Source organism: Hordeum vulgare, chromosome 4H (genome assembly GCF_904849725.1).
Source record: "Hordeum vulgare subsp. vulgare chromosome 4H, MorexV3_pseudomolecules_assembly, whole genome shotgun sequence".
Lineage (NCBI taxonomy): Eukaryota > Viridiplantae > Streptophyta > Magnoliopsida > Poales > Poaceae > Hordeum > Hordeum vulgare.
The window spans coordinates 545,521,055-545,546,022 of NC_058521.1; the positions used below are offsets into that span (position 1 = coordinate 545,521,055).

The 24,968-nt window shown below is 40.5% G+C and overlaps 2 protein-coding genes and 1 non-coding gene across 5 annotated transcripts; 2 read left to right on the forward strand and 1 right to left on the reverse strand.

Moving 5' to 3' along the window:
• Positions 1-1,142: 1,142 nt before the first annotated feature.
• On the forward strand, positions 1,143-7,556 carry LOC123449415 (protein NPGR1). 3 transcript variants are annotated; one of them, XM_045126636.1, is made up of 7 exons: positions 1,144-1,376; positions 3,298-3,623; positions 3,709-3,985; positions 4,285-5,501; positions 5,585-5,732; positions 6,454-6,556; positions 6,884-7,556. In XM_045126636.1, exons 2-7 carry the CDS (start codon positions 3,420-3,422, stop codon positions 7,239-7,241), a joined length of 2,307 nt encoding a protein of 768 aa, XP_044982571.1. In that variant the 5' UTR covers positions 1,144-1,376; positions 3,298-3,419; the 3' UTR covers positions 7,242-7,556. The 3 variants fall into 3 exon arrangements, with proteins under 3 accessions (XP_044982569.1, XP_044982571.1, XP_044982570.1); XM_045126634.1 differs by lacking the exon at positions 6,454-6,556 and having other exon boundaries at positions 1,143-1,376; positions 6,907-7,556; XM_045126635.1 differs by lacking the exons at positions 1,144-1,376; positions 6,454-6,556 and adding an exon at positions 1,436-1,633 and having other exon boundaries at positions 6,907-7,556.
• Positions 7,557-14,105: 6,549 nt separating this feature from the next.
• LOC123449416 (40S ribosomal protein S3a-like) lies at positions 14,106-16,229 on the reverse strand. The gene is made up of 6 exons (XM_045126637.1): positions 16,086-16,229; positions 15,857-15,962; positions 15,064-15,201; positions 14,796-14,981; positions 14,501-14,701; positions 14,106-14,410 (listed from the first exon to the last, which is right to left on the reverse strand). The coding sequence occupies exons 1-6, from the start codon at positions 16,142-16,144 to the stop codon at positions 14,312-14,314; spliced, it is 789 nt and encodes a 262-aa protein (XP_044982572.1). The 5' UTR covers positions 16,145-16,229; the 3' UTR covers positions 14,106-14,311.
• Positions 16,230-22,146: 5,917 nt separating this feature from the next.
• Positions 22,147-22,219, forward strand: TRNAF-GAA. The gene has a single exon. It is a non-coding gene; the product is annotated as a tRNA-Phe (tRNA).
• Positions 22,220-24,968: the final 2,749 nt, after the last annotated feature.

Genomic DNA, 24,968 nt, shown 5'->3' on the forward strand with positions numbered 1-24,968 from the left:
CTTGGAGGAGTGGGAACAAGATAAGAGATCACATGATCCGCAGGGCGGCCATTACTACCGCAGGCTAAAGAACACGCCGAGGGTTTCAGAGAGGGAACACGCCAAGCCGAGACAAGATTGCAACTGCAGTGCAGTGCGGGGGCCGATCGAGGCCAGTAGAACCCGTCGTCGTCATCGTCTCCTCACTCGCTGTCACTCTCACTGTCTGTCTATAGTAATACCATGTACCCATTAAAAAAATAGGTATACTCTGTGCTGGTAGCAGTAGTACTGCTGGCTGGGTTGGTTGTGGCGAGGCCAGTGGCAGCTAGCAGCTGGAAGGGGTCGAAAATGTCAAAGGCCTAGCCGACCTAGACCCATGTAGTAGTGTATGTACGTGTAGTCATCGGAGTTGGAGCCGCTGGCTGAATCATGGCAGCGATCACTGGCACGCTCAGCTTCTCCGGTGGCTCCTTTGTCAACAAAGCACAGCGCAGCACAGCACGCCACGCCTGCTCTGCTCTGCTCTTCCGGGTCCTTCCCTTCCCATGGCAGCGCGGAAAGGAGGCCATTAAATACACTTGTCCTAGGATCCAATTCGTCATTAATCAAGATCGTACTTCTGCTACTCCTAGATTATCAGACATTTTTCTCTACCTTTTGTATTAACAAATTCTTCTTTTTTAAGTACGTGTACCTTAGCTTTATAGAAAAGAAAAAAGTATGTACAAAAGAATACATAGTAGATCAACGCAACCCGGTGATCCTACCCTTCCCCTCCATTACTTTAAACGGACTATTCGTAAAAACGTTGAACATTAATCTAAAGAGGTTAGATTTGTTTTTTTGGAAAATAAGACCGATTCCGGAATTTGTTAGCCAAAAGGATAAAAGAAATGTCCTCAATCTTCCTTCCGATGACTACCTTGACGACGATTAATTTAAGTTTATCATTTCCATCGACAAGGCCGAGATTTACTACTAATACAAAGCTTTCGCCTAGAAGTAGATTTTTTTTCACCTCGGTCAGTCAGTCTGGACATTTGGATGTGACGCACAAGGCCGGGCGGGCTGACGTGCAGGGAAGGTACAGACGGAACGGAAAGGTACCCCGGGGGGTAAAATGGTAAAAAAGGGCGGCGCCTGCCTCCCTTCCCCAGCCTTCCACTTCCAACGACACGAGAGAAGCGAGCCCACCTCCTCCCTCTCCTCTCGGCCTGCAGCGCGGCGCGGAGAGAGAAAGGAAGACAGGCGGAGATCCTCCTCCTCGCGTCGCCGTCATTCCGGCAATCTACCTGCTCCGATTCCTCTGCGCCCTCGTCCGCCGCCGCCTCCTCCTCTCCCGTCGGCCGCGCCGCGCAGGACGATCCTCCCCGCCGCAACGCGCGCGCTTCACGGTACGGGCTGCTTCCTCCCTCCCTCCTGGGTGTTTTCCTCCGTGCCTTCGCTAACCTGCTGCGCGCCGCCTGCTTGACGGTGCGCCGCCTCCGTCCCCGTAGGTGGGCGTTGTCGAGGTTGGCTACGGGCTTGCGGCCGTTCGTGGGTTGTGCGGTGTGCGGGGAAGGGAGGCAGGATCGGCGCCTTGTGTTGGTTTGTCGGGGCGGAATGCTCGGGCGAAGCTCTGCTCCCGTTGCGAGGGTTTCTTCACTTGGTGGTGAGCGCATCGGTTGGATGAATGTGATGGTTGGTTCATTCGACCAAGGAGGATTATCACGGGGTTTCAGTTTGTAACTCGACGTGCGTGTGTGTTTGCGACTTTGCGTCGTGTTCATTCAGGTTTAATTTCACCGTGGGCTGCTGCTGCTTTGCTGGCAGAAGCCACCGCGTTAGTTGTGTTCTTGTCGTGGCAGTCACTGAGGTTCGAGAAATCAAATGTTACCTGCACTTTTCGGGAATGTGGGAGCGACTGCTGAAATTCTGCTTTCGTTCGCCGTTTATTCCTGAAGCAGGAACGTTATGAGGTGTACTTTGTGGATTATGAGGGAACCAGTGTATGCGGTGCGTAATGGGTGGTGGCATTCTTCAGTTGCTGCTAGTAGAATTTCGGTGTCGCTACGTTCTCGCTGAAAATGATGGTGGTATTTGTAGGAGATGAGGTTTTGGACTCGTGGTCTTTCTGGGAGCTCACATTTGCAACTGTCTTCCTGAAATATTCGTGGGGCTTCCTGTTGGTTTGCTGAATATTTTCCCTGTTGATTGCATGTTTTGTAGATCCAGTTCGGTAGAATTGTTCTATGTCTGTAACTCTGAACAGGCCTTACTGTTAGCTTCAGGAAGTTGCTAGCACTAAACCATCTAGCTGCTTATGTTTTCTGGTTCGTCGTGTTTACTGAAGAAGAAAAGGTTGTTCAGAGATGATTTCATAGTTTGAGCTGGAAAGGGAATTGCTAAACCTTGCTTCATATAGATTCCAAGATTTGGTTTGTCTTTGTGTGTTACTTTCATTTGCACCCAACTCACTACATGTTGTGCTCATGTGCTACGCCGGTTGAATAGAGTTCGCTGCTTCAGCCAAGGAGGCGGTAAGGAGAATATCCCGGGGTTTTGGTTCATAATTCAACGTGCGTGTGTGTTTACACAGGTTTAATTCCACTGTGAGCTGCTGCTTTGCTGGCACCGCCATGTTAGTTGTTTTCTTATCTTAGCAGTGAGGTTCATGAAATCAATCATGCCTGCACTTCTCGGGAATGTGGGAGGAATTACTGAAATTCTGTTTTCGTTTGCCATTTCTTCCTGAAGCAGGGACGTTATGAGGCAGGGATACTTTATGGATTATGTGGAACCAGTGTATGCAATGTGTGATGGGTGTGGCGTTGCTCAGTTGCTGCCAGTAGAATTTTGGTGTCGTTACGTCCTTGCTGACATTTGTAGGAGCCAAGGTTTTGGTCTCATGGTCTTCCTGGGAGCTAACATTTGCAGCTATCTTCCTTAAGCATGCGTATGCCTTCCTGTTGGTTTACTGAATATTTGCCCTGCTGATTACTTGTTTTGTATTTCCAGTCCTGTATAATTGTTCTATGTCTGTAAATCTGAATGCGGCTTCAAGAAGTTGCTAACACTAAATCATGTAATTGTTAATGTTGTCTGATTCGTCATGTTTACCCGAGAAGTGGAAAAAAATCATAGATGATTTGATCCTTTTAGCTGGAAAGGGAATTCTGCCTAGCTTCACATATATTTCATGATTTGGTTTGTCTTGATGTGTTTGTTGTCATTTGTAGCTAACTTGCTATATGTTGTGCTCATGTGATTAGCTGCCCAACTAGTGCAACCTTTTTACAATGTGTACTGAGAACCATTCATTTTTTTCCTTGCCAGGTTCTGTGATCTACTTGATGAATGATTAATACCATTGTCCCCAAGGAAGATCCTAAGAGAGAGAGAGAGGATAATTTACATTTTTTAATTCAGGTTAAGTTAAATTTCCCTCGTGGGAGAAAATGGCTGCGATCATGTTATGCACATGCAGCGGGGACCAATCCAAGTTTGAAGAGATGCCCCGATCGCCGGAGTCTCTCGCGACACGGGATTTCTCAGCAAGTGGTTCTTGTTCGAAACCAGGAAAACGAGAAGCAACGCCTGATGACAACCAAGTGAATGAAGTGGAATCGGACTTAAGAGAGACTCTTTCACTAAATTATGAGGTTTGTCTGAATCCTTCTCTCTTCCAAGGAAGATGATTTACGTTGCTAATCTGCTCACTGTTGGATTTATCTGATTATATAACAGGAGGCCCGGGCATTGCTGGGTAGACTAGAGTATCAGAGAGGAAACTTTGATGCAGCGTTGCAAGTCCTTCAGGGCATTGATATAAGAAGCCTGAAACCACGAATGACCGGTGCTATTACTGAAAGTGCCAAGCCTAAAGTTTCTCCACGTTCTTCAAGAAGGAAAACCTCACAAGTGAACGGAATGCTAGTGCATATGTCAATGCATTCTGTAAGTTTGCTTCTGGAAGCCATATTGCTTAAAGCGAGATCTTTGGAAAGACTTAGTAGGGTGACAGGTACTGACTGAAGTTCTTATCTATGTGATTTCTTTCTTTGTACTTTAGCATCATAATCTGTAATTGCCATAGTAATTTTAGAAGTTTCGCCAAAACAAAGGTCTACCGTATGAGAGCTTTGTTTCCTAGTATATCATAAGATTATAAACAGAAACAGAAACCTATGTAATTGTATTGGATAAAGCCATATTGCTATTTCTTTGTACATCATACAAGTTATATGCATATGCCTCAGTTAAAAATTTCTGCAACATCCAATCTGAATTTCACTTTGATTTAATGTTGCCTTTACATGACAGATGCTGCAGAAGAATGCAGAACCATCATAGACATTGTAGAGTCTGCATGGCCGAATGGTGTTCCTGAAGGTACTTCCGAAGAATGTAAGTTGATAGACATGTTCCACTCGGCTCTGGAATATCTTCCTAACCTATGGATGAAAAGTGGTTGTTTGGAGGAGGCCATAACTGCATATCGGAGAGCTCTTGCAAGGCCCTGGAATTTGGATTCTCAAAGGTCTGCCAACTTACAAAAAGACTTGGCGGTGACTCTACTGTACTGTGGTATTGAAGTGAAGTCACCTCAAGAGTTCAGTCAGCAACAGAACTTGGCAACCCCTGAGAACAACATCGAGGAAGCAATTTTGCTGTTGTTTGTACTTATCAGAAAGCTAACCTTCCAAGAAATAAAGTGGGATCCTGACCTCGTGAACCATCTGATGTACGCACTGTCATTGTCCGGTCATTATGAAGTCTTGGCCAGGCATCTAGAGATGTTGCTACCTGGAACCTATAGCAGATCAGAAAGATGGTACATTCTCGCACTTTGCTACAGTGCCGCTGGCATGGATGATAGTGCCTTAAACATCATAAGGAATGGTTTCCATGTGTTACAAAGAAAGGGAAAACCTCATATTCCATCTCTTCTTCTAGGAGCCAAACTATGTTGCAAGAACCCAAAGCATGCTTCTGAAGGAATAAAATTTGCAAGTAAAGCCAGGGAGTCATTCAAAAGTCATGATATACATTTCATCAGTGCTGTGAATCATTTCCTTGGTGTTTGTTATGGACCTTTTGCTAGGTCATCAACTTCTCACTCAGAAAAAATGAGATTACAAGATGATGCACTGAGGCTGTTGCAGGATGCTGCGGCAATGGCGAAGTATAATCCTGAAATATTGTACAGCCTTGCTTGGGAAAATGCAATGCAGCGGAAACTGAATGCAGCCATTGAAAGTGCAACGGAATGTCTCGAAATGGTGTCAGGAAGTTCAGTGAGTACCTGGAAGTTATTGATTCTCGTGTTATCTGCACAGCAGAATTTAGAAGAAGCTGAATCAGTAGCAGATATTGCACTAGATGAGGCCGAGCAAGAGGATCAAATGGGTATTTTGAGGCTAAAAGCACTAACTCAGTCCTCCCGTGGACAATTCAAGTCTGCTGTGGAATCTTTTAGAATTTTGCTTGCAATCATTCAAGCAAAGAAAGAAATCTGGAAATCGGCCCCTTATGATAAGGTACGGCCACTTACATTTCTTACCAAAACTCAAATGATGATAGCATGTGTCTGCTTTCTTTAATATCCACTTGGCCTACACAGGTTAAATCCCTGCATAAGTTAGAGATGGAAGCATGGTTAGATTTGGCATCAATATACACAAAGCTTGAAGCATGGCATGACTCAAACATTTGTCTTGACAAAGCAAAATCCATCGATTTCTTATCTCCAAAGTGCTGGCACGTCAAAGGTAAATATTTGTACAACCTTGACTATGCTGTCGTTTGTGGCTAATTGTGCTCCACATGAGGCATGGTTCCGATGCTTACCATCATTCTAGTAAGTTACATGACTAACATAAAAATATTACTATGAATTAGTTAGTAAGCATAGGAGTTGGTACTTAGGGCATGTACAATGCATAGCCTCAGGGTGGTTCCTCGTATGCCATGTAGGATCGGATGTCGGAAAAAGTAGGTTCGGATGAGGAAGCGGGATCCTTTGCAGGAGGCGGGTGCTTGAAGAGAAAAAGTGTGGTCCGGTGTAAAAAGCTGAAAAAGTTGGAGTGAAAAGTAGAGATGCATGTGTATTAGTCTTTATTTTCTATTTTTTTATGAGGCCCACTAATGATAGCTTGTATTGGAAAGAAAAAATCAATATAGATGCCTCAAGTTACTTTTTGTCATGGGGCATCTGTATCCATATGCCACCATTGTACATGCCCTTACACCCATAGCCAACCAACTTTTACCAAAACTGTGTGTGCCTGCTTTTAACCTCCAAACTTTACCACTCTGAATAATATCAGGACAAATTACTTTTGGTCAAAACATCCTCATGTCAGTACACACTGCACAGGCTATAATCTAACAAGCTATGAACACCAACTTTGTCAGCTCTTGGATTTACATGTTACATGACGATCACCAGATACTTGATGATGGTTGAAGTATTAATCTAGTTATGTGCAGATATTAAGAATCTCAAAAGAACAGAGTATTTATTGCTATCATCTTTGATTTCTGTCTCGGGTCATACAATTGAGGTTGATATTAGCTGCATGTGCTTAATTAAGTAATGGTATTTGTTTTCACTGGACATCAAGAAATTCTCAGCAACAACAAAACTGAGTGGACATTAAGGAGATTTGGTTTGTCCCTGAAACTCTGTTGGCTTAGTGCTATAATTCACTATCAATCAATTAAACGTTGTTTACATATTTGCGGGTAACGGACATAATGATACTGCATGTCAGGAGCAACTAAAAAAAGTAATGGTGATCCTAGATATCTGAATGGGTAGCCAAAGGCATGTTTATGTTTGATTTGCTATTGTCATTTTCATATTGTGGATCAATTGCTACACTTGCTGCTGTTCATTCTGCTCTATGTTTTTCAGAAGCGCTAACAAGTGTACTTTTCCAGGACTTATATTGGAGGCCCAGTCCTTGCACCAAGAAGCCCTCGAGGCATTCTCATTCTCCCTCTCCATCAATCCAGACTATGTCCCTAGCATGGTTTCTATGGCAAGCATTCTAAGAACTCTTGGAGGGAAGTCATCGTCAATCGCGAGAACTTTTCTGCGCAGCGCCACCCGCCTAGAGCCAACAAACCATCAAGCCTGGATGGGGCTCGGACTCGTCCTGAAATCTGAAGGATCGGTGCTTGAGGCCGCTGACTGCTTCCAGGCAGCTTATGAGCTCCTAGAGTTGTCACCTATTCAAGAATTTTCCGAGCAACTGCCCATCTTGCTGCAGTAGGGAACTCCTCGGCTTGCCAATTATCAAAAAGGAAAAGAAAGAAGTACATTGCCTTGCCAAATAGCACAGGTTTTGCTGTAGAAATCCCATTGCATCCTTGGCTCTCCAACCAACCAGTAAATTATGTGAATGTAGTATACCCATTTCCTTAGGTGGACATCCTTCACCAATTTTGTTTTGTGGATGAGAATCATATATGGTAAATTTTGTGAGTGTAGGTATTTATGTTGATGTTGCAACGTCCTTTGCTGCGCATTCAGCTTTGTTCTTTATTGGAAAAACATAAAATGAAAGAGAGATGCTTGGTAGAGTGAATTTCCATTGCTTGAAAAAATGTTTCCATCTCACAGGGAAAAAGTTTCCACTACACTAATGGAAAAATCTCAGAAATCAATGAAACCCGGTCCTAAAATTAAAATACCAAGCGGTCTCTTTCTAAATGAAAATAGCGTTCCCGTCATTGGATAAAAATGCACTTTTTACTTTTCTTTTTTTGCATCCACAAAAGATCAAATGCAACCACTCTAATTAGTGCCAACCCTGATTTTCCTCCAATGGTGAGTTTAGCTGTGAAAGCAGCAGGAGGTGTAGTAGTGCCTTGGATTTCAGATTGTGAAGATCTCCAGCTTTTCTTTCACGAATATTATTGACTGCACTTAACCCAAATGCAAGTTTTAAAACAAGATCTGCCCTTTGAAGTGATGGAAGAAGCTGTGGAGGATTAGGCTTCGGATCTGTTTAATTCAGGACAGGGAAAAAAGACGATCATGATAGATTGGTGAACGAAGCTATCCAGGATGCCCCTCCATCTTACCAGGGTTAGCACATTCTTCAGCAGACTGAATGCGAGCATTCATTACTAGCCACATGCTTCACCTTCAATGCAGTGGAGTATTTTCACAGATATCTACTCACTCCTCTTATAATATAAGAGCATTTTTAACACTAACAAATCCTCTGTCTCATACTCCCTCCATCCTAAAATAACTACACATGTAGCTTTACCATGCTAGGGACATAGAACCCTAGCTTTACCAGTTTGATTTGTTTAAAAGTAAAACGAGAGGCAAGACAACGTTATCTTTATTGATGATTGAGTACAAGTATATATAGCCCGTGAGGGGATGCATTCAATAGACGCGATGGTCTGAAGAGACACGAGCGAATAGTCGCGTCCTTTGTGCATGACGGTTAGGGATAGTGGAGATTCTCCTTAATTAACACGTGGGTTAATTAAATCTCAACACTCCCCCTAATCTACGCTATCCTTGTAGACATTGTATCTTAAAAGCTCCTCCAAAAACCCTGTGAAAAAAATGTGAGGAGTATAATATTTGATGTGTTGCCAAAACTCCTTCAAACCCAGTGAGAAAAATAAGGAGAAAATGCTGCAACATATAATAGTTGTTGTCTCCCTTAACTCAATATGTGAGAATCATAGAGTTTAGAGGACAATAAATATGCCGTATATACTTTCCTAAAACCCAAGTGGGGAAAACAGAAAGTAGGACATATGATCTTGTGTTGATATTACCTCATTAAAAACCTTCATGAGAACCTATATATAGTAAACTCATGGAGGGAAAAAGAGTATAATATGATGCATTGAACAAGAACAATTCAGGAAGATACTCCCCCTGATTCTTGCAAACTTCGAAGCCGTCACATACCAATTCCATGAACATATTTATAGAATGTAGATGTTGGTATAGACTTCGTGAACAAATGAGTCATATGATTTAACTTGCAAGATATGCAATACAAAGATATTGCTTATTTGTAACCTGTTTGCATCCGGGCAACACAAGAGACATTATCGTTGAGATAATGGTTGGTGGGTGTAGCCATGAGGTCTGTTTCGAAGACTCTTCATGAGAGGGATACCACACCTAGTAGGAACACTATGCTTGGCTATGATCTGACATAGCGGGGATCTGATCAATGTATCCAATGATACTGGTGTTCAGATTTCTCCGAAACTTCAAAAACCAGGACAAGATGTTTGCTGCCTTTGAAGATATCGATAGATATTCTTGAGTCCCAACCAATTGCCTTTGGTGGATCCAATGCCTTATGGAACGTTGAGTCCCAATATCTCATTTCTATCGTCTCTTGGTCTAAATAGATCTTTCTCTACATCTAGAGAATGAACTACCATAAGAGTTATGGATGGATAAGATTTGTCCATAATAAATTTCTCCAATATATTTTGGATATAGACAACATAGTATACCATAATGTAGGAATGAAGGTGCTCAAGTTGTAGTAACGAGCGGTATTTTGGTTTACCCAAATCCTTCATTTTAAACTCCGTCATTTAGATGATTACATGTGTCATCATTGCATACACACAAGCATGATAATGATAATTGTAGGAGTAATCCTTGTGCATAAGGAACTCACTACGCCGGTTGTACCATATGTACCGACAACAATAAGTCGTATGGTGACTTACTGATTTTTACACAATGTATTTTGTATTTTGCACTTCGATTCAGAAGTGAGATTCCATCAGGAACTAATCATATATGTCTGAATCTAGTGATCTACATGGATATGTGATCACTACATCGATCTACTACATAGATAGATGATTTTGTACTGCCAATGTTATAAGTTATCGGAAAGATATTCCACCTCTAGAGAATAGTTGGGTATCTGCGTGAACCCTTGTGCTACAATACTTGCTCTTTGTTTCACCACCTCGTTGTTCTCAATTCTGTTTCCAGAAGAAAACTAGTGTAGGTATTGCTTATGAATACCTTTCCATTATTGAGCAAGATCATTTCTACCTAGATTATACCCTTTGCTTGAGTTCAGTCCGAGTGTTGTTCACACTTTGCCATGGCCATGGTCTTTGGATCCGAATCATGTGAAAGGTTTTGTAATCTAGTTGAAAAATGTATGTCGACAATTGTAGACTTCTGGTTATATGATTCTCCAGAATATATATATATCAATATATAGTTGATGGAAATATCATTACCCATTGTGACTACTCGCGTTTTCCCAATGCGATTGAGTCGGGTATTCCGATGTTCCGGTCATTGTGTGCACTATGACCTAGGTTGGTGGAGGTTTCTCATCCACTGGATGTACTACCCATTAGGTGTCTGTCAACGTGAAGTTGACTTGCATTTACTGATTCATAGGCCTTGATATCCTTGCTTGCAAAGAAACTGAATCCTAATGTACTTTTGCCTTACATCTCCCCTGTTGCGTCGAATGGGCTGTGGAGTGGTTTTTGTTGGTACCTCCACTGTTTCAGGTGTACTTTTGTAGGATTGTAGGATTGCGTGACACCATTATATTCAGTAAATGAGTCTGGCAGGTTATTTGCAATGTGGTGCAAATTTTTTGAACGCATGGTTCAGATCTTTGAGTACGTGGATTTGAGGCAGAAATGTGTTGAACATTCCACTAATTTCCTGGCATTCTTCATGGTACTTGAATTCTCCCCCTAATGCCTGGAAATATTCCTCATTAAATCAACATATATACTGGCCTTGAATAACTCCCCATTTGAGGGGCTTGATGTATTGATGGAAATACAGTTATTCCTCACATAGATCCCAACTATATGTTGAGGGGTCAATGATGTATGTCAGGTGGTGATATCGGTATGCAACCGAATTACCGCAGATGGGAAATACTTGGTAGATTTCCACGTATCAAAGATAGAGGGGAATAATATTATGCAGTTATGTCATGAGCGTGTAAAATTGCATGACTCTAACGTAAAGTTGGTAAGTTGCAATTCCAAAGTAAAGATAATGCAATCAGCTTAACTCTTTGGATAAAGGATTCTACCAATCCATTTTGGGTCTAGACATTAGGACAAATTGCTAAACTTCAATCCAAGCATCATATAGAAGGCACTCAAGGAGAATTCGACAATGTTATCCATTTGATTTGCTTGAAATCGATGTCAGGATAATGAGCCGATGGTTTCGTGTGAATAAAGCACACACTCAAGACCATCATGTAGATATGTCTTTGAGAGCCATGGAATACCTGAATAGTCTAGTCAAAGGATGGGAAGAGCCACTTACCTCGACTTGGTGCATTCAAGGAGTTTGAGTGGTTCAGCATAGACTTTAAGGTGCGGGCCTTAAAATTAGCTTCCCTGTGTCACATGTAGTGCACACAAAATCCAAATATTGTTAGAATTTAGCATCAAAATAATCATAAACTATTGGAATTGTTGATAGTTTCGGTTTCAACCCAATGTCTCGATGATCAAGGCGAGTATGCCAAGTTTGTCATGTACAAGACACTCTGAAACACTATCTCGTACGCAACATGTGCTATGGGTTTGTAGTATGTGTAGTACAATCCAAATGATACATAGAGAATGTGCTTGTCATATCCTTTGCATATGGTAAAGAGAAGTTAGTCCTCTTTGTTGTCATCATAAGTTTCGCTATGGAAACTATTTGGACGAACACCTCTATAGTTTAGTAGGGTATGAGTTAAACCAGGAGAAATAAAGCATCCTGACATTACTTGAGTACCCGGAGGGATAGTAAATATGACTCGAGATGAGCCAACAAATACCTCATCGCGTCTAGCGATTTTAAAATATCTCCTTTCTCTCAACGAGAGTGGAAACATTGGACTTCCCCAAGTATAGAGTTTATGGTGCATATGTCCACAAGGCACATATCATCTTTCATTGGATTAACCCCCGTAGAAATCTATATATAGACATGAAGATTTTCAATATGAAAATCATTGTTAGATATATATAACACATATAAATGTATTTGTACCAAGATGACGATACAATATATTGTGATATACAATATATGATGACAACAATACTTATGTTGTTGATACAACATCATAAATAGACATAAATAAATATTGATCACTCAAGAGATTGAGAGACTATTCATAGTCTCCAAACATGTCGGTTGAGACATATTCAACTATCACGTTCTTCGTGTCCATGGGTTCCCGTCATCACTGTGATGTCGGGATGAAGGTTGAAGTGAGCTTCAAACCTTTGCCCTTGAGTTCATTGTATCCCAGGAATTGCTAATATAGAATAATCAAATGCTAAGATCTGAATCTAATGCCTTATGATATATAAGACACTATTTTTTTGTTAGCGGTGTGATCCTGACCAGAAGTGAATCCTGGATTGCACACTTTATCCCACGATACAAGAGCGATCATGATGTCCATGGCCCAGATAGGGCAGTGGTGGCCATTGAGGGCGAGTGCCTCAAATTCTATAGCCATATTTTACCGCTATGGGTAACCCTGAGATAATCAATTTACGGTTAGTAAATTAAATACCACATGGTTGATGTTGTAATGAACTTAGCAAAATCAATGGGTATTTCAAGAAGTTATCTTGAAACCATTAATGTGAATCTCAAATTGTTAAGTATGACACCTTGAAGATAATCTCCAAAATGGAGTAGATCTCGCAGCACTAGGGAGTATAATCTGATGAAATCAGTAGATACTCTCTCGTAGTGCCTTATGTCATGACTTAGAAAAATGTGTGGAAGAGCACTTTGTAAAGCAACCGTAATGTCGAAACGACAAAATGTAGGCTTTATCAGTAGTCATTGATAATCTGTGTAGCCAGTAGATCCAAGTGACTACCTTGTGATCCCAACCATCATTTTGAAAAACAACACTTGGAATTTTGCATATCAATTCTTGCTTGTATCAAACCAAAGGCTCAATTAAGATGAATTGATTCTATTTGCAAGAAATTAAAAATCTCAATTGCAAATAAACGTATTAATCTCGACATGTAGCGAATATGGAGATAGATACATTCCAGAATATATCGTACTCAACAGAAATACACTACTATCATAATGAATAGTAATGATATTGCAAACTTGATGTTCAAGTGAAAAACTTGATTTGTATAGACCTCAGATTAAATGAGATGATCTTGTATCAAGTTGCAAGATAATTCAGCAAAGTGAATTAATATTTTTGCGAGAGAAAACTAATCTCAATCGCAATGAGATTGTTTTGCGAGAAAATAATAGTTTTCAATCGCAAATCAATATTGTTGTGTGAGAAAATTTAATCTCAATCGCAAAACAATATCGTTGTATCGGTAAACAATATCAATCGCAAAAGGCTGGGGCACCAAGCCTTGCCCGCCATCTCCATCCAGCGCAAAGGCCATAGACGACGCGCTTTTGCGAGCCAGCGATTGCGGTCCGGACGCAGGAGTTAAAATTCGAGGCCGGGCGGCCACGGCCAAGCCGGTGAGGGTCAAATCGCTCTTGATGCGGCCATGCCGGAGGTTAAGGCTGCGCGACCACGCGTCGGCTCCAGTCCCGCTCCGACCGTCGATTTCGTGTTGCTCTTGGGTGAGGGTGAAATCGCTCCACTCAAGAGCGTGCTGATAACGTGTTTAAAAGTAAAACAAGAGGCAAGACGAAAGATGTAAGAATGAATGTACAAGTATATATAGCCCATGAGGGGATGCATCCAATAGACGCGATGGTCTAAAGAGACACGAACGAACAGTCTAGTGCAGATTCTCCTTAATTAACACGTGGGTTAATTAAATCTCTAACATGATTTACTGGCTGATGCACCAGCAGTTTTGGAACCCTCATCACGATATAAGTCAATACATGGAAAAATTGGCTGGCTTTGATCATACCAGCTCCTTGTGCACAAACTGACACCAAATACTAGATGGGGGAGTAAATTTTCAATTTTATTTTCATAATAGATTTGCAGGAGCCACTACATGCAACTTCCTCCTTTGCTAAGTCAAGGTATGCACGGGAAAAAAACTAAAATGCATCAACTGGAGATCACAACTAACAACACAGTAGAGCATAAGGTCCATGCAAACATAAAACACATATGGCAGGAATAAACTAAATATTTAGTTTCAACTCATAACCTCCATCCAGAAAGTAACACGAACAAAACAAGATAGTTGAACGCTGGCTAGGAATGTCGACAGAAGTACTCAAGAAATCAGCCATCAAAACTGACTACAAAGTTCACGACACCCAGGTGGCACATATATCATCTTCTAGATAAGAAGCAGCAAAATAGCGACTTCTATTTTTCTACTCAGCAGCAGCAACCTCCTCCGCACCAGGAATGACCTCATCTCCATCAGGCCTGTCAAGCTTCACACCAACATCCTCCTTGTAGTCACCGTGCACCTGGAACAGGAAACATGGGCCGCATTAGAATTCCAGTACACAAGGAGAACAACAATTACAGTCAATATGATGATGCCATTAGACAATTACCTCCATGAGCTTTCCCAGGTCAAACTTCGGGGCCTTCAGGATCTTCACCTTGCGGACGTACACGTTCTGGAGCGGGAAGATGCTTGAGGTGGCCTTCTCAATCTCCTTTCCAATCACCTCAGGGATGAACTTGTTCACAAGCTCCTTCAAGTCACAGCTTGCAGCTTGGTTGACCATGATCTCAACCATCTTGCGGCGGATCTACAAGCAAGAAACACAGATAAAGTTAACAATCAGCTTAATGATCACCAAGGTACATGCAAAGATACAAAAGGAGAAAGGCGAACTAATTTACCTGTCTGATCTGACTTGCTTGAGCATAGCAAGTGCGCTTGACCTGGTTTGGGCGTCTCTTGGTGAAGCCAATGGCAAACATGCGGAGCATGTAATTGTCAGTGGTCTTCACATCGACATGAGCCTCAATGAGGGTCTGCCACTTCCTCACAAGAGACCTGAGCTTGTCAGTGGTGAAATCCATGCCCTGGCAAGAGAAAGAACAGGTTAGCAAAGCAAAAAATACAACATAACTTCAGGTTTCAGGCAATGCCAAACAAGATCATTACCCAGAAGTTTGTGAGGACATTCATCCCTTGCACATCCTCAGCACGGAGTCTGATCTTCCTGTAGGCCTGGTCCTCATCGTTCTGAAGATCAGCTAGAGATACTTCAAACACCCGGTGCTTCAGGCCCTCTGAGGCAATCTAGAAACAAAAATGAAATGTGCAGTCAGCTAAGACTGTCATAATCTCTCCAAAAGCAAGCATTAAAACAAGTTGCTAAATGAATGTAAATGGAAAGCCTTAGAAGTGAAGTTTCAGGATGTCCACCACAACACATATGTAACCCCACGTATTACTATGATAAAAGAGCTACGACATAGACACACAGTTAGCAACAATCAGTTAGACCAAACACAAACGAGTAACAACACATGTGCCAAGCTACTGATTCTAATCAACAGACTGGTACTAGCTTTAAAACGAGTAGGCTATAACTATAACTACACATAAATTGTGCCAAGTGTGAAACAAGATGCATGATTTTGTTTCGTACATACGTGGACTGCTTGACAAATAACACTGAGATCATTTGTGAAAAAAAAATTAGTAAATCTGACGTAACATCAATTAGCAGTTTAATAGCAATTGCATTAGTGCTAGTTTATCACGTCCTTCAGCGCTTAACACAAAGAAACACTCAGAAAATGGGTGAATCCGCTCATTGCAATAGTACTCTATAGATCACAGTCGCGCACATGAGGGCAGGCAAACTACTCAACAGCTAATCCTTGGGACAGAAGGCATCAATGGAAGCACAAACACCGCACGCAACGATGCAAGGGCGAGGAGAGCATACCTTGGTACCCTGTGTCCTGGACACGAGGGTCTTGCCGACGTTGCGGCTGGTGAAGAGCAGCGGCGCCTTGATGTCATACCACTGCTTCTTGGTGAACGGATCCACGCTGCAAAACCACAAGAAACCAAGCCAGAAACCGCAGCATCAGCTAATGACGAAGGTAGAGGAGATGAAACAGATCCCAGATCGCGATACTGCAAGGGATGAGCGGGGCGGGGGAGGCACTCACGCCTTCTTCTTGCTACCCTTCCTCCCCTTGGAGATGCGCTTGTTCTTGCCGACCGCCATGGTTGCCGCTGCGGGTGGAGGGGCGGCGCTGCGGCGGGTGGAGTGGCGGCTTGAGGGTCGGGGCTTCTTGGGCTCTAGAGGAAACCCTACAGGGGTGAGGCCGAGTATATATAGTGAGCTTCGAGGGTTTCTATTCCATCCTGCGGCCGCGAGGATGCCGGGTGGATGATGGACGGATGTGATGCGAGGAAGCCCATGTGGGCTCTTCGGGGAGATTGCGTTGAGGCTTATAGCTCCGCTTGGCCCGATAGTATATGGCATGGGCTCGGGCCGTCTCTTCTTTTGTTGTCTGCGCAACGAGAAAACTTGGGCTGGACAAAAATAAATAAGGGCTGGACAGAGACAGCCCATTATCCAGTGTCCTATCAATACAACTTAGGCCCATTGCTTTTTTTCGGGGTTTAAAAAAATGCCTTAGGCCCGTTGCAGCTAAAAATAGGTCCAGCTTATTGTCTTATCTTCCCGACACCTCGTGCACGCGGGGCCTCTCATCCTCGTCTTTAACCCGTGCACACGAGGCTCCCAAGGTGGCAGCGATCACTTGCGAAGGATAGGGGTATAAAACCAACCCTTCTTCCACTTTCAGCCCTAACATTTTATTTTAGTTGCTTCTTCATTCATAACACCTCAAGCACTTGAATACTCGTGGTCCCTCTGGTCAAACTCCACCAAACTTTGAGGGTTGAGTGATGTTCATGCAATCAATGTTTCCACCCAACCAATTCGTGATTCCCTTCCTTTTTCATCACCAGCACTTGTTACTCTCGTAGATTTGGGATTCCTCAGGGTAGGAGTCAAGGCCCAGAAAGTTACTTGCGTGTGGTGTGCTATGAAAAGTTTGTAAAGGTACGATGATCACCTTCAAGGCCAACACTAATAGAGAAATGGCTAACCACAACATTAGTTGGTGGCGTCACATTTTTAGTCAACACAAGTACTATGTGTTTTCAAATAGTGATGTCGTTGCCATATTTAACACGACGACTTTATATGGATAGTGTTGGCGTGGATGTTTTCTAACACGTCACAAATTGATGGGCCCAACTATACTGGGAGTTGGTAGATAATGGCGTCGGATGTGGATGAACGCAGTATATAATTAGTCTATTACTTACGTGCATAAAATTTGAATGCCAACACTAAGTTTTGCACATATATATATAGGAAAAAAATATATTTTAACACTAGTGTTAGTTACCTCACATGTCTCATATACTATCATGTGGTAGTTTATATATATATAATACTTTATCATTGTAAATATACTGATATACAATATATAAGATATTTTAAAGTGAGCTACATGATATATATACATAGTAAAAAGGAGCATACTCAAAATACGGACATATTAATAAAAATAATATTTTTATGGACTACTCCCTGTGTCCAAACTTAGTGACGTAAATTTAGTGCTAAATTAGTATAAATTTTATACTAAAACAGCGACATTTATTTTGGGAAGTAGGGAGTACATATTATGACTATATATTCTCCAATTCGATAGATAATACATACAACGTATAAAATTCAAGTAGTGTTAACTATCATCGGGTGGTACAAAAATTTGTGTGTGTGTGCGCGCGCACGCACGCGCGGCAACACTTGTTTCCTTTCTCCACAAAAAATCGTCTCCCTTGTTTTGCCTATACAGTAGTCTTTAGTTATTTTTAGATTTAATTTTATCTTTTGAGACTTTTGGTATTAATTAAAGTAAGAATATTCATTTTGAGTCATTTTTTCAAACATTTATTTATTAAATTAAAAATAATTATTTTTAATCTACTATTTTTTGAGCCTTTTAAATGATATTTGAGACTTTTAGTTATCAAAGTAAGAATATTTACTTATTTTTTAGTATTCTAAGACTTTTTATTTTTTGAAATATATATTTTTTAAAGTACAAATATTTAATTTGAAACCATTATTATTTTGAACCTTTATAATGATTTTGAGACTTTTAGTTATCAAAGTAAGAATATATATTTTGATTTTTTAGTATTTTGAGACTTTAAAAATTTGGAACATTTATTTATTAAAATATAAATGAATAAATTATTATTTTGAACCTTTATAACAATTTTGAGACTTGTAATTATCAAAGTAAGAATATTTATTTTGATTTTTTTAGTATTTTGAGACATTTTTATTTTTGAAACATTTATTTATTAAACCTAAATTATTTGTTTGGATCATTTATTATTTTAAACCTTTATAATGATTTTGGAGACTTTTAGTTATTGAAGTAAGAAAACTTATTTTGATATTTTAGTACTTTGGCACTAGCCTATTTGGCCTGGCCCAACATTGTGTCGGGTGGTTCACACAAAACCAAAGGGGTCATGGCCCCACTCGCCCCACTCGCCCACTCCACTCGTTCCCCTTAGAAGTCGTTGCCTCTGTTCTCGATCCCCTTTTGTCGACGATGGTCGCTAGTCATTTTTGATGTGGTGAGGTCCTCACGTACACATCTATGCCCCCCCTCCCAATGTCGAGTAAAATGGTCCAGTTATATTTGTTTTTCATACTAGGTGTGATTCACATTCACGTCACTACTTAATGTCATCCTTCATGGGTTGTATGAGATCTTCCTTTTGATGCATGTCCATAGAAATATATCTAACCCCACAAAGAACACTCTCAAAGATCATGGGTTAATATACGGAGCGTAATGGACAATACTTACCATACCATGAGATCACCTAATCCCACTTGGTATATCTTCTAAGCTTTGTGTGTTGATCAACTTGAATCACTATTTACCTTAGTCTTGATCAACCTTGTATCTTCTTCTTCAAAACATGCTTGCAATAAGTCAACTCTCACATGACCAATCTTTGGATAAATTCCTGAATACACATTGATCATCACATAAACTACTTGAAACCAACAAATGGACTTAAAGAAATGCCTATGAACAAATCCTTGAAGTAAAACTCAAAACAACCATTAGTCCATATGAATTGTCATCAATTACCAAAACCACACATAGAGAAATATGCTCTAACAATCACTCTAGGCCCTTAGCCACCTCAATAAATACCAATTTTCTTTCCTTTTACTCTAACATGCTTTGGTGTAAAATCCAATAAACTGTCGACTTTTCCTGTTAGTTCCAATATTGTGGATATTTACATCAATATGTTGACGAGAAACATTGTTTAGGGTAACATCAAACTCTTGTGTTCATAATAAGGCTAAACCACCAATTAGCCATCATTGCTTACATGCACACATCCACTAAAACCCAAACTAGCTCTCAAATATGCAAGTCCATTACCCACGATCTTCGTCTCACACACAAAGACCAGGGCGGGGGCTTATCGCCTCATTATGTTTCAAATTTCTCAATTTCTCCCGAGGTTCCCAAGACCATGAAGGTTCCAAACCAAGGAATTCATTGCTCTGAGGAGGGTTGCTCCGCATTAAGAACAGATTAACTATTTTCTGCATGACCCTTTTTTCGAGTCCTTATGATCTCCCCTCTCACTAGTCAAATCATATTCATTGTTCCTTTTCTCGTTTAGACAGACCTTGCCCACTAGCATGAGTTGGGAAGTGCCAACACCTCCTTCTGCATTCATATCCACTCACTCGTGTAGTTTGTTGTTGTTCCTTCGTCGTCCTCTATTTTCAATGCCTCCTCGGCCAGCTAGCCCACCCCCGGTATTGAAGTTATTCACAACGTCCCAACCACCCCACGCTTCGACTGGATTAGCGGTGTAGCCTATTTCACATCCTCTACCTTCCCACCCACACCACCTTCAATGTAGCTATATGCATCGAAAGGCTCTCCCCGACTCCTCTGGTTGTTACCCGAGCCACGCCTAATTCCAGGTCACCTTGATTTTTCCATGAACCGAAGGCGACCGCGACCATCCCACTCCATATGAGTAGGACATTACAAATGAGCATGTCCCAATTAATATTCCACATAAAAAAAAGTTATAATGTTGAATATCATCAAATATCTCTCCTTTGTGCGAGACAATTCCAGTTGCTCCCATTGCATCAACGGTTCTTTCACATTACCTTGCCCACATCGACTCCCAAAACACAAATCCCTTTGCATTAATATCCACCTTGACCACCTCCTTATCATGTCTGAAATTTCCTTCGACCATGGCAAGGATGTTGCCTGATATTGATGGGAAAATTGATCACATGCGCCCATATTTGCAGCTTCTGAAACTATCAGTATGATGGCCTAGACCGATTGTAAATTATTTCCATTACAACAACGTGTTTCCCATCCAACCATAACGCCCCTTCCCAAATTCTATCCCGACCTCTCTTGCTATCGGAGAATGCAACAAATTTTTACTCACATACTGAATCAAAGATCAACCCCTTTGGGTCGCCCAAGCACATTAAAGGGCTTCCATAATAGTGTTCACAAGCAAAACCCTATGATGATGTACTTTCCCTACCAGTGCCCCCTCCGGCATTGTTCCTCCTTCCTCCTCCTGGTCATCCACTGCCCTATCTGTCCTTTCCTTCTCAAATAAGGTCATTCTCTCCATCTGTTCCTCGACACCCTCCATATCCTCAGATCTTGAATCCAAACTAGCCACCCCCTCCATCCCCTCCAACCTCCATCCTCACGTGCCATTGGCGGCCCTTGGCGTCGCAACTGTGTTCTTGAAAGTAGGATGCACATTGAAGGTGGACGTGACTCTCATAGTTTTTGCAAGGTGTACAGTGAGTGTTAGGCAAGGGTGTGCCATTTTCTTTTTGCAATCTTAATGATGTGATTCTTTTTGTTGATCTAGTAACACTCCTTACTCTTTCCAATCTATTTCCGTGGTGCTAGGTGTGAAGTATATTTTTTTCATTAATTTATTGTTTGTTTAGTGCAATTTTTAATCATTTGTTCCCTGCCTAGATACTATTGAAGGCAGAAGATGGTAGTATGATTTTGAAAGTAATTTCAAAATTTACTTATCATGTTGTGTCTAGTTGTCTTTCCGTTGTGTGAGCTGTTATTTTCCTTCACAACCACTGATTCCGCTATGTTATGGGTGAATAAGTCGTGGCATGCCCAACTTTTCTCAAAATTGAGAACTTATATCTATCTCTCCCTAATAATAAAGCGCGCAGCGCTTCTGCCGTCCGTCATGACGTTTTTGCAAAAAAAAAACCGACGTTTTCTGAAATCAACCCGCAGTTCAGATTTAAGTCACAAAACGAATCTTTTTTTTTTTGCTTTTCTCCGAACCCCCCCTGATGTTTCAGGTAATCAACCCACAGTCCGGATTTAAGTCAGAAAACGAATCGTTTTTTTTGCATTTTTCTGAAAACCCCGTGATGTTTCAGTTAATCAACCCGCAGTCCGGATTTTAACAAAAAAAACTAACTTTTCAGTTAATCAATCCACATTTTATCTAAAACAAAATTATCCATATCTTTTAAACCGTAACTCCGATTTTAACATGTTATATATGAAATTTGATTAAAAAAATGTATAGAATCTAAATAGGATGTTAACTTTAGCTGTTAAATACTTCTTAAATATTATTTTTGGTGCAAACTTAATCTGTAGTGCACGGTCCTTTTTTTTCTCTTTTCGGCGATGATACGAGTTGCAATAAACATTCATTAAATTAAAACCAAATTAAGAGGAAAAAACATGGTTAACAACACATGCACATCTTTGGAAAACCTCGTGGGGAGAAACAACATATTTCTTATCTTATTCTGAGTGACTGTATATTCAAACACGTTTTCGTTATGTGAGAACTAAAGCCATCGTCGGCAACACAAATGTGATGCCATGTGAAGATATATTGCGTTTAGAACGTGTGTTATTTTCTTTTCCGTTGCAACGCACGGGCTCTTTTGCTAGTGCCCAATAATGGATTTAGGGGTAGAAGCAACTTTTCTCAATAAAGAATTTATGTAGCGTATAGTGTTTAAAAGAAAAAGGAAAACAGTGTACAATGGAGTTTGATACCTTCTGTACTGATGAACAAATAATTTTAAGTACTCATTTGGACACATCAGCGGGGATAGCTCAGTTGGGAGAGCGTCAGACTGAAGATCTGAAGGTCGCGTGTTCGATCCACGCTCACCGCACATTTTTTTTTCGAACTCGCAGCCTTCCCAGTACTTTTTTAGGGAATTTTATTCCTTTGTAAGGCAGCCCAACACAGAAGAGCAGCAACACGGTGGGCTTTCTCCGCACCAAACTAGGCCACGGCCTTTTAACTCTGTCCAACTAACCCAAAGGACCAAAGCCGATGGACGCCAACAACACAGCACTGAATAACAGAGAGCCATACGGTTCGCGCGCGCCCTCATCAATCCATCGCCGACGCCGAGCATCAGGGAAGATCAGCACATGGACGGAGAAGGCCGCCACCCGTGCGACGGCCGTGCCGGTGGTGGCACCTACGCCGCCGTCCACCACATCGTCACCGGGTACAGACATAACCTGTGGAGGCCTGCGGCGGCGCCGCGTACAGAGCTCGTCCCCGTCCTTGTCCGTCGCCGGCGCAGGCAGCGCGGTTTCGTTCTGAGCATGGCATGCAGAGCAGTTAAAGTTAAACTGGTTAACCTGCTCATCGGCGCGCTAGGCACGTCGGCGTTGTGAGACCACATGGCTCCATGACTGCAGTCTGAATCAGCAAACGTGGTGCTTCTCCCGCTAGTGCTCGATGGTGCGGTGCGCATGGCTGCAGCTTTTCCGGTGGGTTGTTACTGGCTGTGTTACAAGGTCTCGTGTCATTTCTATTTCTGCACTCTTCAGTCTCTCAACCCGGACAGTTTCTCTTGTTTCCTCTGCACATTTAGATAGAACGAATGAAGGAGTGCCGGCGTGCCAATCTTTGCTTAGAGGATTTGGAGGCTGCCATTTCGATAAATACCAGGGAATGTGTATATGCACCATATTCACATATTGAATACTGCGTAGTTGAAATTTCTCCGGTGTTTCGGAATCTCTGGAGCTTATTCATAGATATTCACACTTTACTCTTTGAAGACGTGTCAGAAGTAGAAACCAAACGTGGTAGTTGTTTCATAATTAGTCTAAGTTCCAAAATATTGAAAGATTGTGTTTTTTTCGAATAAAAAGGAACCCTGAGACATATTGGCTATCAAAAACATGTATCATGGATTCTAGAAAAAGAGAAGATCAACCAATCACAATTTCTCATGTTCTAATCTTCCAAATATTCAATGACAACTTTTAGACTAATCTGACATAAGGTTCCAAAAAGTCTGATTCAGAAATCTGAACCGCTAGAAAATCACATGACAACAATATAATTAACTCTTGATCCGATACCCTACGTCACTGCGCTCATATTATCTTCGCCAAAACTGGAGGCTTTTTGACAGAAATATTTTCTGAAAATCTCAAATATTTTCTTAAGAATAAAACCATTCTTATTTAGAGGACACACTTATTAATGAGGACATTTTAGAAATTCTTAACAATTTTTTGAAAACACGACCATTTTTTGAAATCACCATCATTTTCTATTATTTAGAAAATTTCAAAACAGGAACAATTTTATCATTCTGAATATTTTTCAGAAAGAAAGAATATTTTCTCTAATTCACATAACTTTTCGGAATTTATGAAAACAATAAGCTCTAGAAATTTCGAATATTTTTGTAAAAACTTGATCATGTTCTAAAAATTGTGATTTTTTATAGAAAACTTAATATATTATTGAATTACCAATTTATTTCAAGAAATATGTAAAAAAATAGTTTGAGAAATATTTGAAAACTGTGAGCATTTTTGAAATAATGATCAATTTTTAGAAACAAGAACATATTTTGAAAATCCTCTATATTTTTTAATTTAAAAAAGAACTTCAAATTGAAAATTTTGTGAAATTATGAAATACTTTATAAAAAGATGAATATTGTTTGAAATTTGCAAACATTTTTTAAAATCACAAAAAAATCTTTAAAAGGAAAATAAATTTTAAACAAAAAATGGATGGAAAAATAAATAAAAAACAATGAAGAAGAAAAAGGAAACTAAAAAATAAAAGGTAAGAACCAAATGGAAAAGAAAAGAAAAAAAACACTTTTTTATGGATAACAAACAAAAATCTAAAAAACCAGTAATGGAAAAATAGAAAAACAAAACTGGATGGGGTAGGTCCTACACTATCTGCACAAATGGGCTGGTCTAAACGCATCGCTCGGACGTTTGCCTTGCGCGAAACAACAACAATCTACCGCATTCTACTTCTTTATTGTTTTTTCCTCTTCTTTTTTTTTTACTTTTTATTTTATCTTTCATTGATTCATCTTCCCCTTTTGCAAATATTATTCATTTTAACCTTTTAAAAAATTGAAATCTTGTTTGAAAAAACAAAATAATAGTTTTCAGAACCTTTTTCAAATTATGATTTGAATTTTTCTTCTTCAAATATTAATTAAGTTATGCTTTGATTATATGGGACATTTTCCTTTCTTTAATAGGTACACTCATATTTTAGTTGTTATTGATTATTTTACTAAGTGGATAGAAACTATTTTAACTAGTAGTATTGATCATAACACATGCATTAAAATGCTTAAAGAAGTTATATTTCCAAGCTTTGGAGTCCTGAGATATTTAATAACCGATGGTGATTCATATTTTATCCATGGTGCATTTTGTAAAATCTTAGCTAAATATGATGTTAACCATAAAATTGTCTCCCCATATCATCCTCCATCTAGTGGTCAAGTTGAATTGAGCAATAGAAAGATAAAATTAATTTTGCAAAATTACGTTAAAAGATTGAGAAAGAATTGATCTAAGAAGCTTGTTGATGCATTGTGGGCATTTAGAACTGTTTACAAAAATATTATGGGT

Bases quoted from the DNA above. Each gene is read 5' to 3' on its own strand.
- LOC123449416 (XM_045126637.1), bottom strand. From the start codon at position 16,144: ATGGCGGTCGGCAAGAACAAGCGCATCTCCAAGGGGAGGAAGGGTAGC. The intron at 15,963-16,085 runs GTGAGTGCCTCC...GTGGTTTTGCAG, and splicing joins AAGGGTAGCAAGAAGAAGGC to CGTGGATCCGTTCACCAAGA. The intron at 14,702-14,795 runs GTAAATTAGTTC...TCTTGCTTGTAG, and splicing joins AAGCAAGTCAGATCAGACAG to ATCCGCCGCAAGATGGTTGA.
- LOC123449415 (XM_045126636.1), top strand. From the start codon at position 3,420: ATGGCTGCGATCATGTTATGCACATGCAGCGGGGACCAATCCAAGTTT. The intron at 3,624-3,708 runs GTTTGTCTGAAT...ATTATATAACAG, and splicing joins CTCTTTCACTAAATTATGAG to GAGGCCCGGGCATTGCTGGG. The intron at 3,986-4,284 runs GTACTGACTGAA...TTTACATGACAG, and splicing joins AAGACTTAGTAGGGTGACAG to ATGCTGCAGAAGAATGCAGA.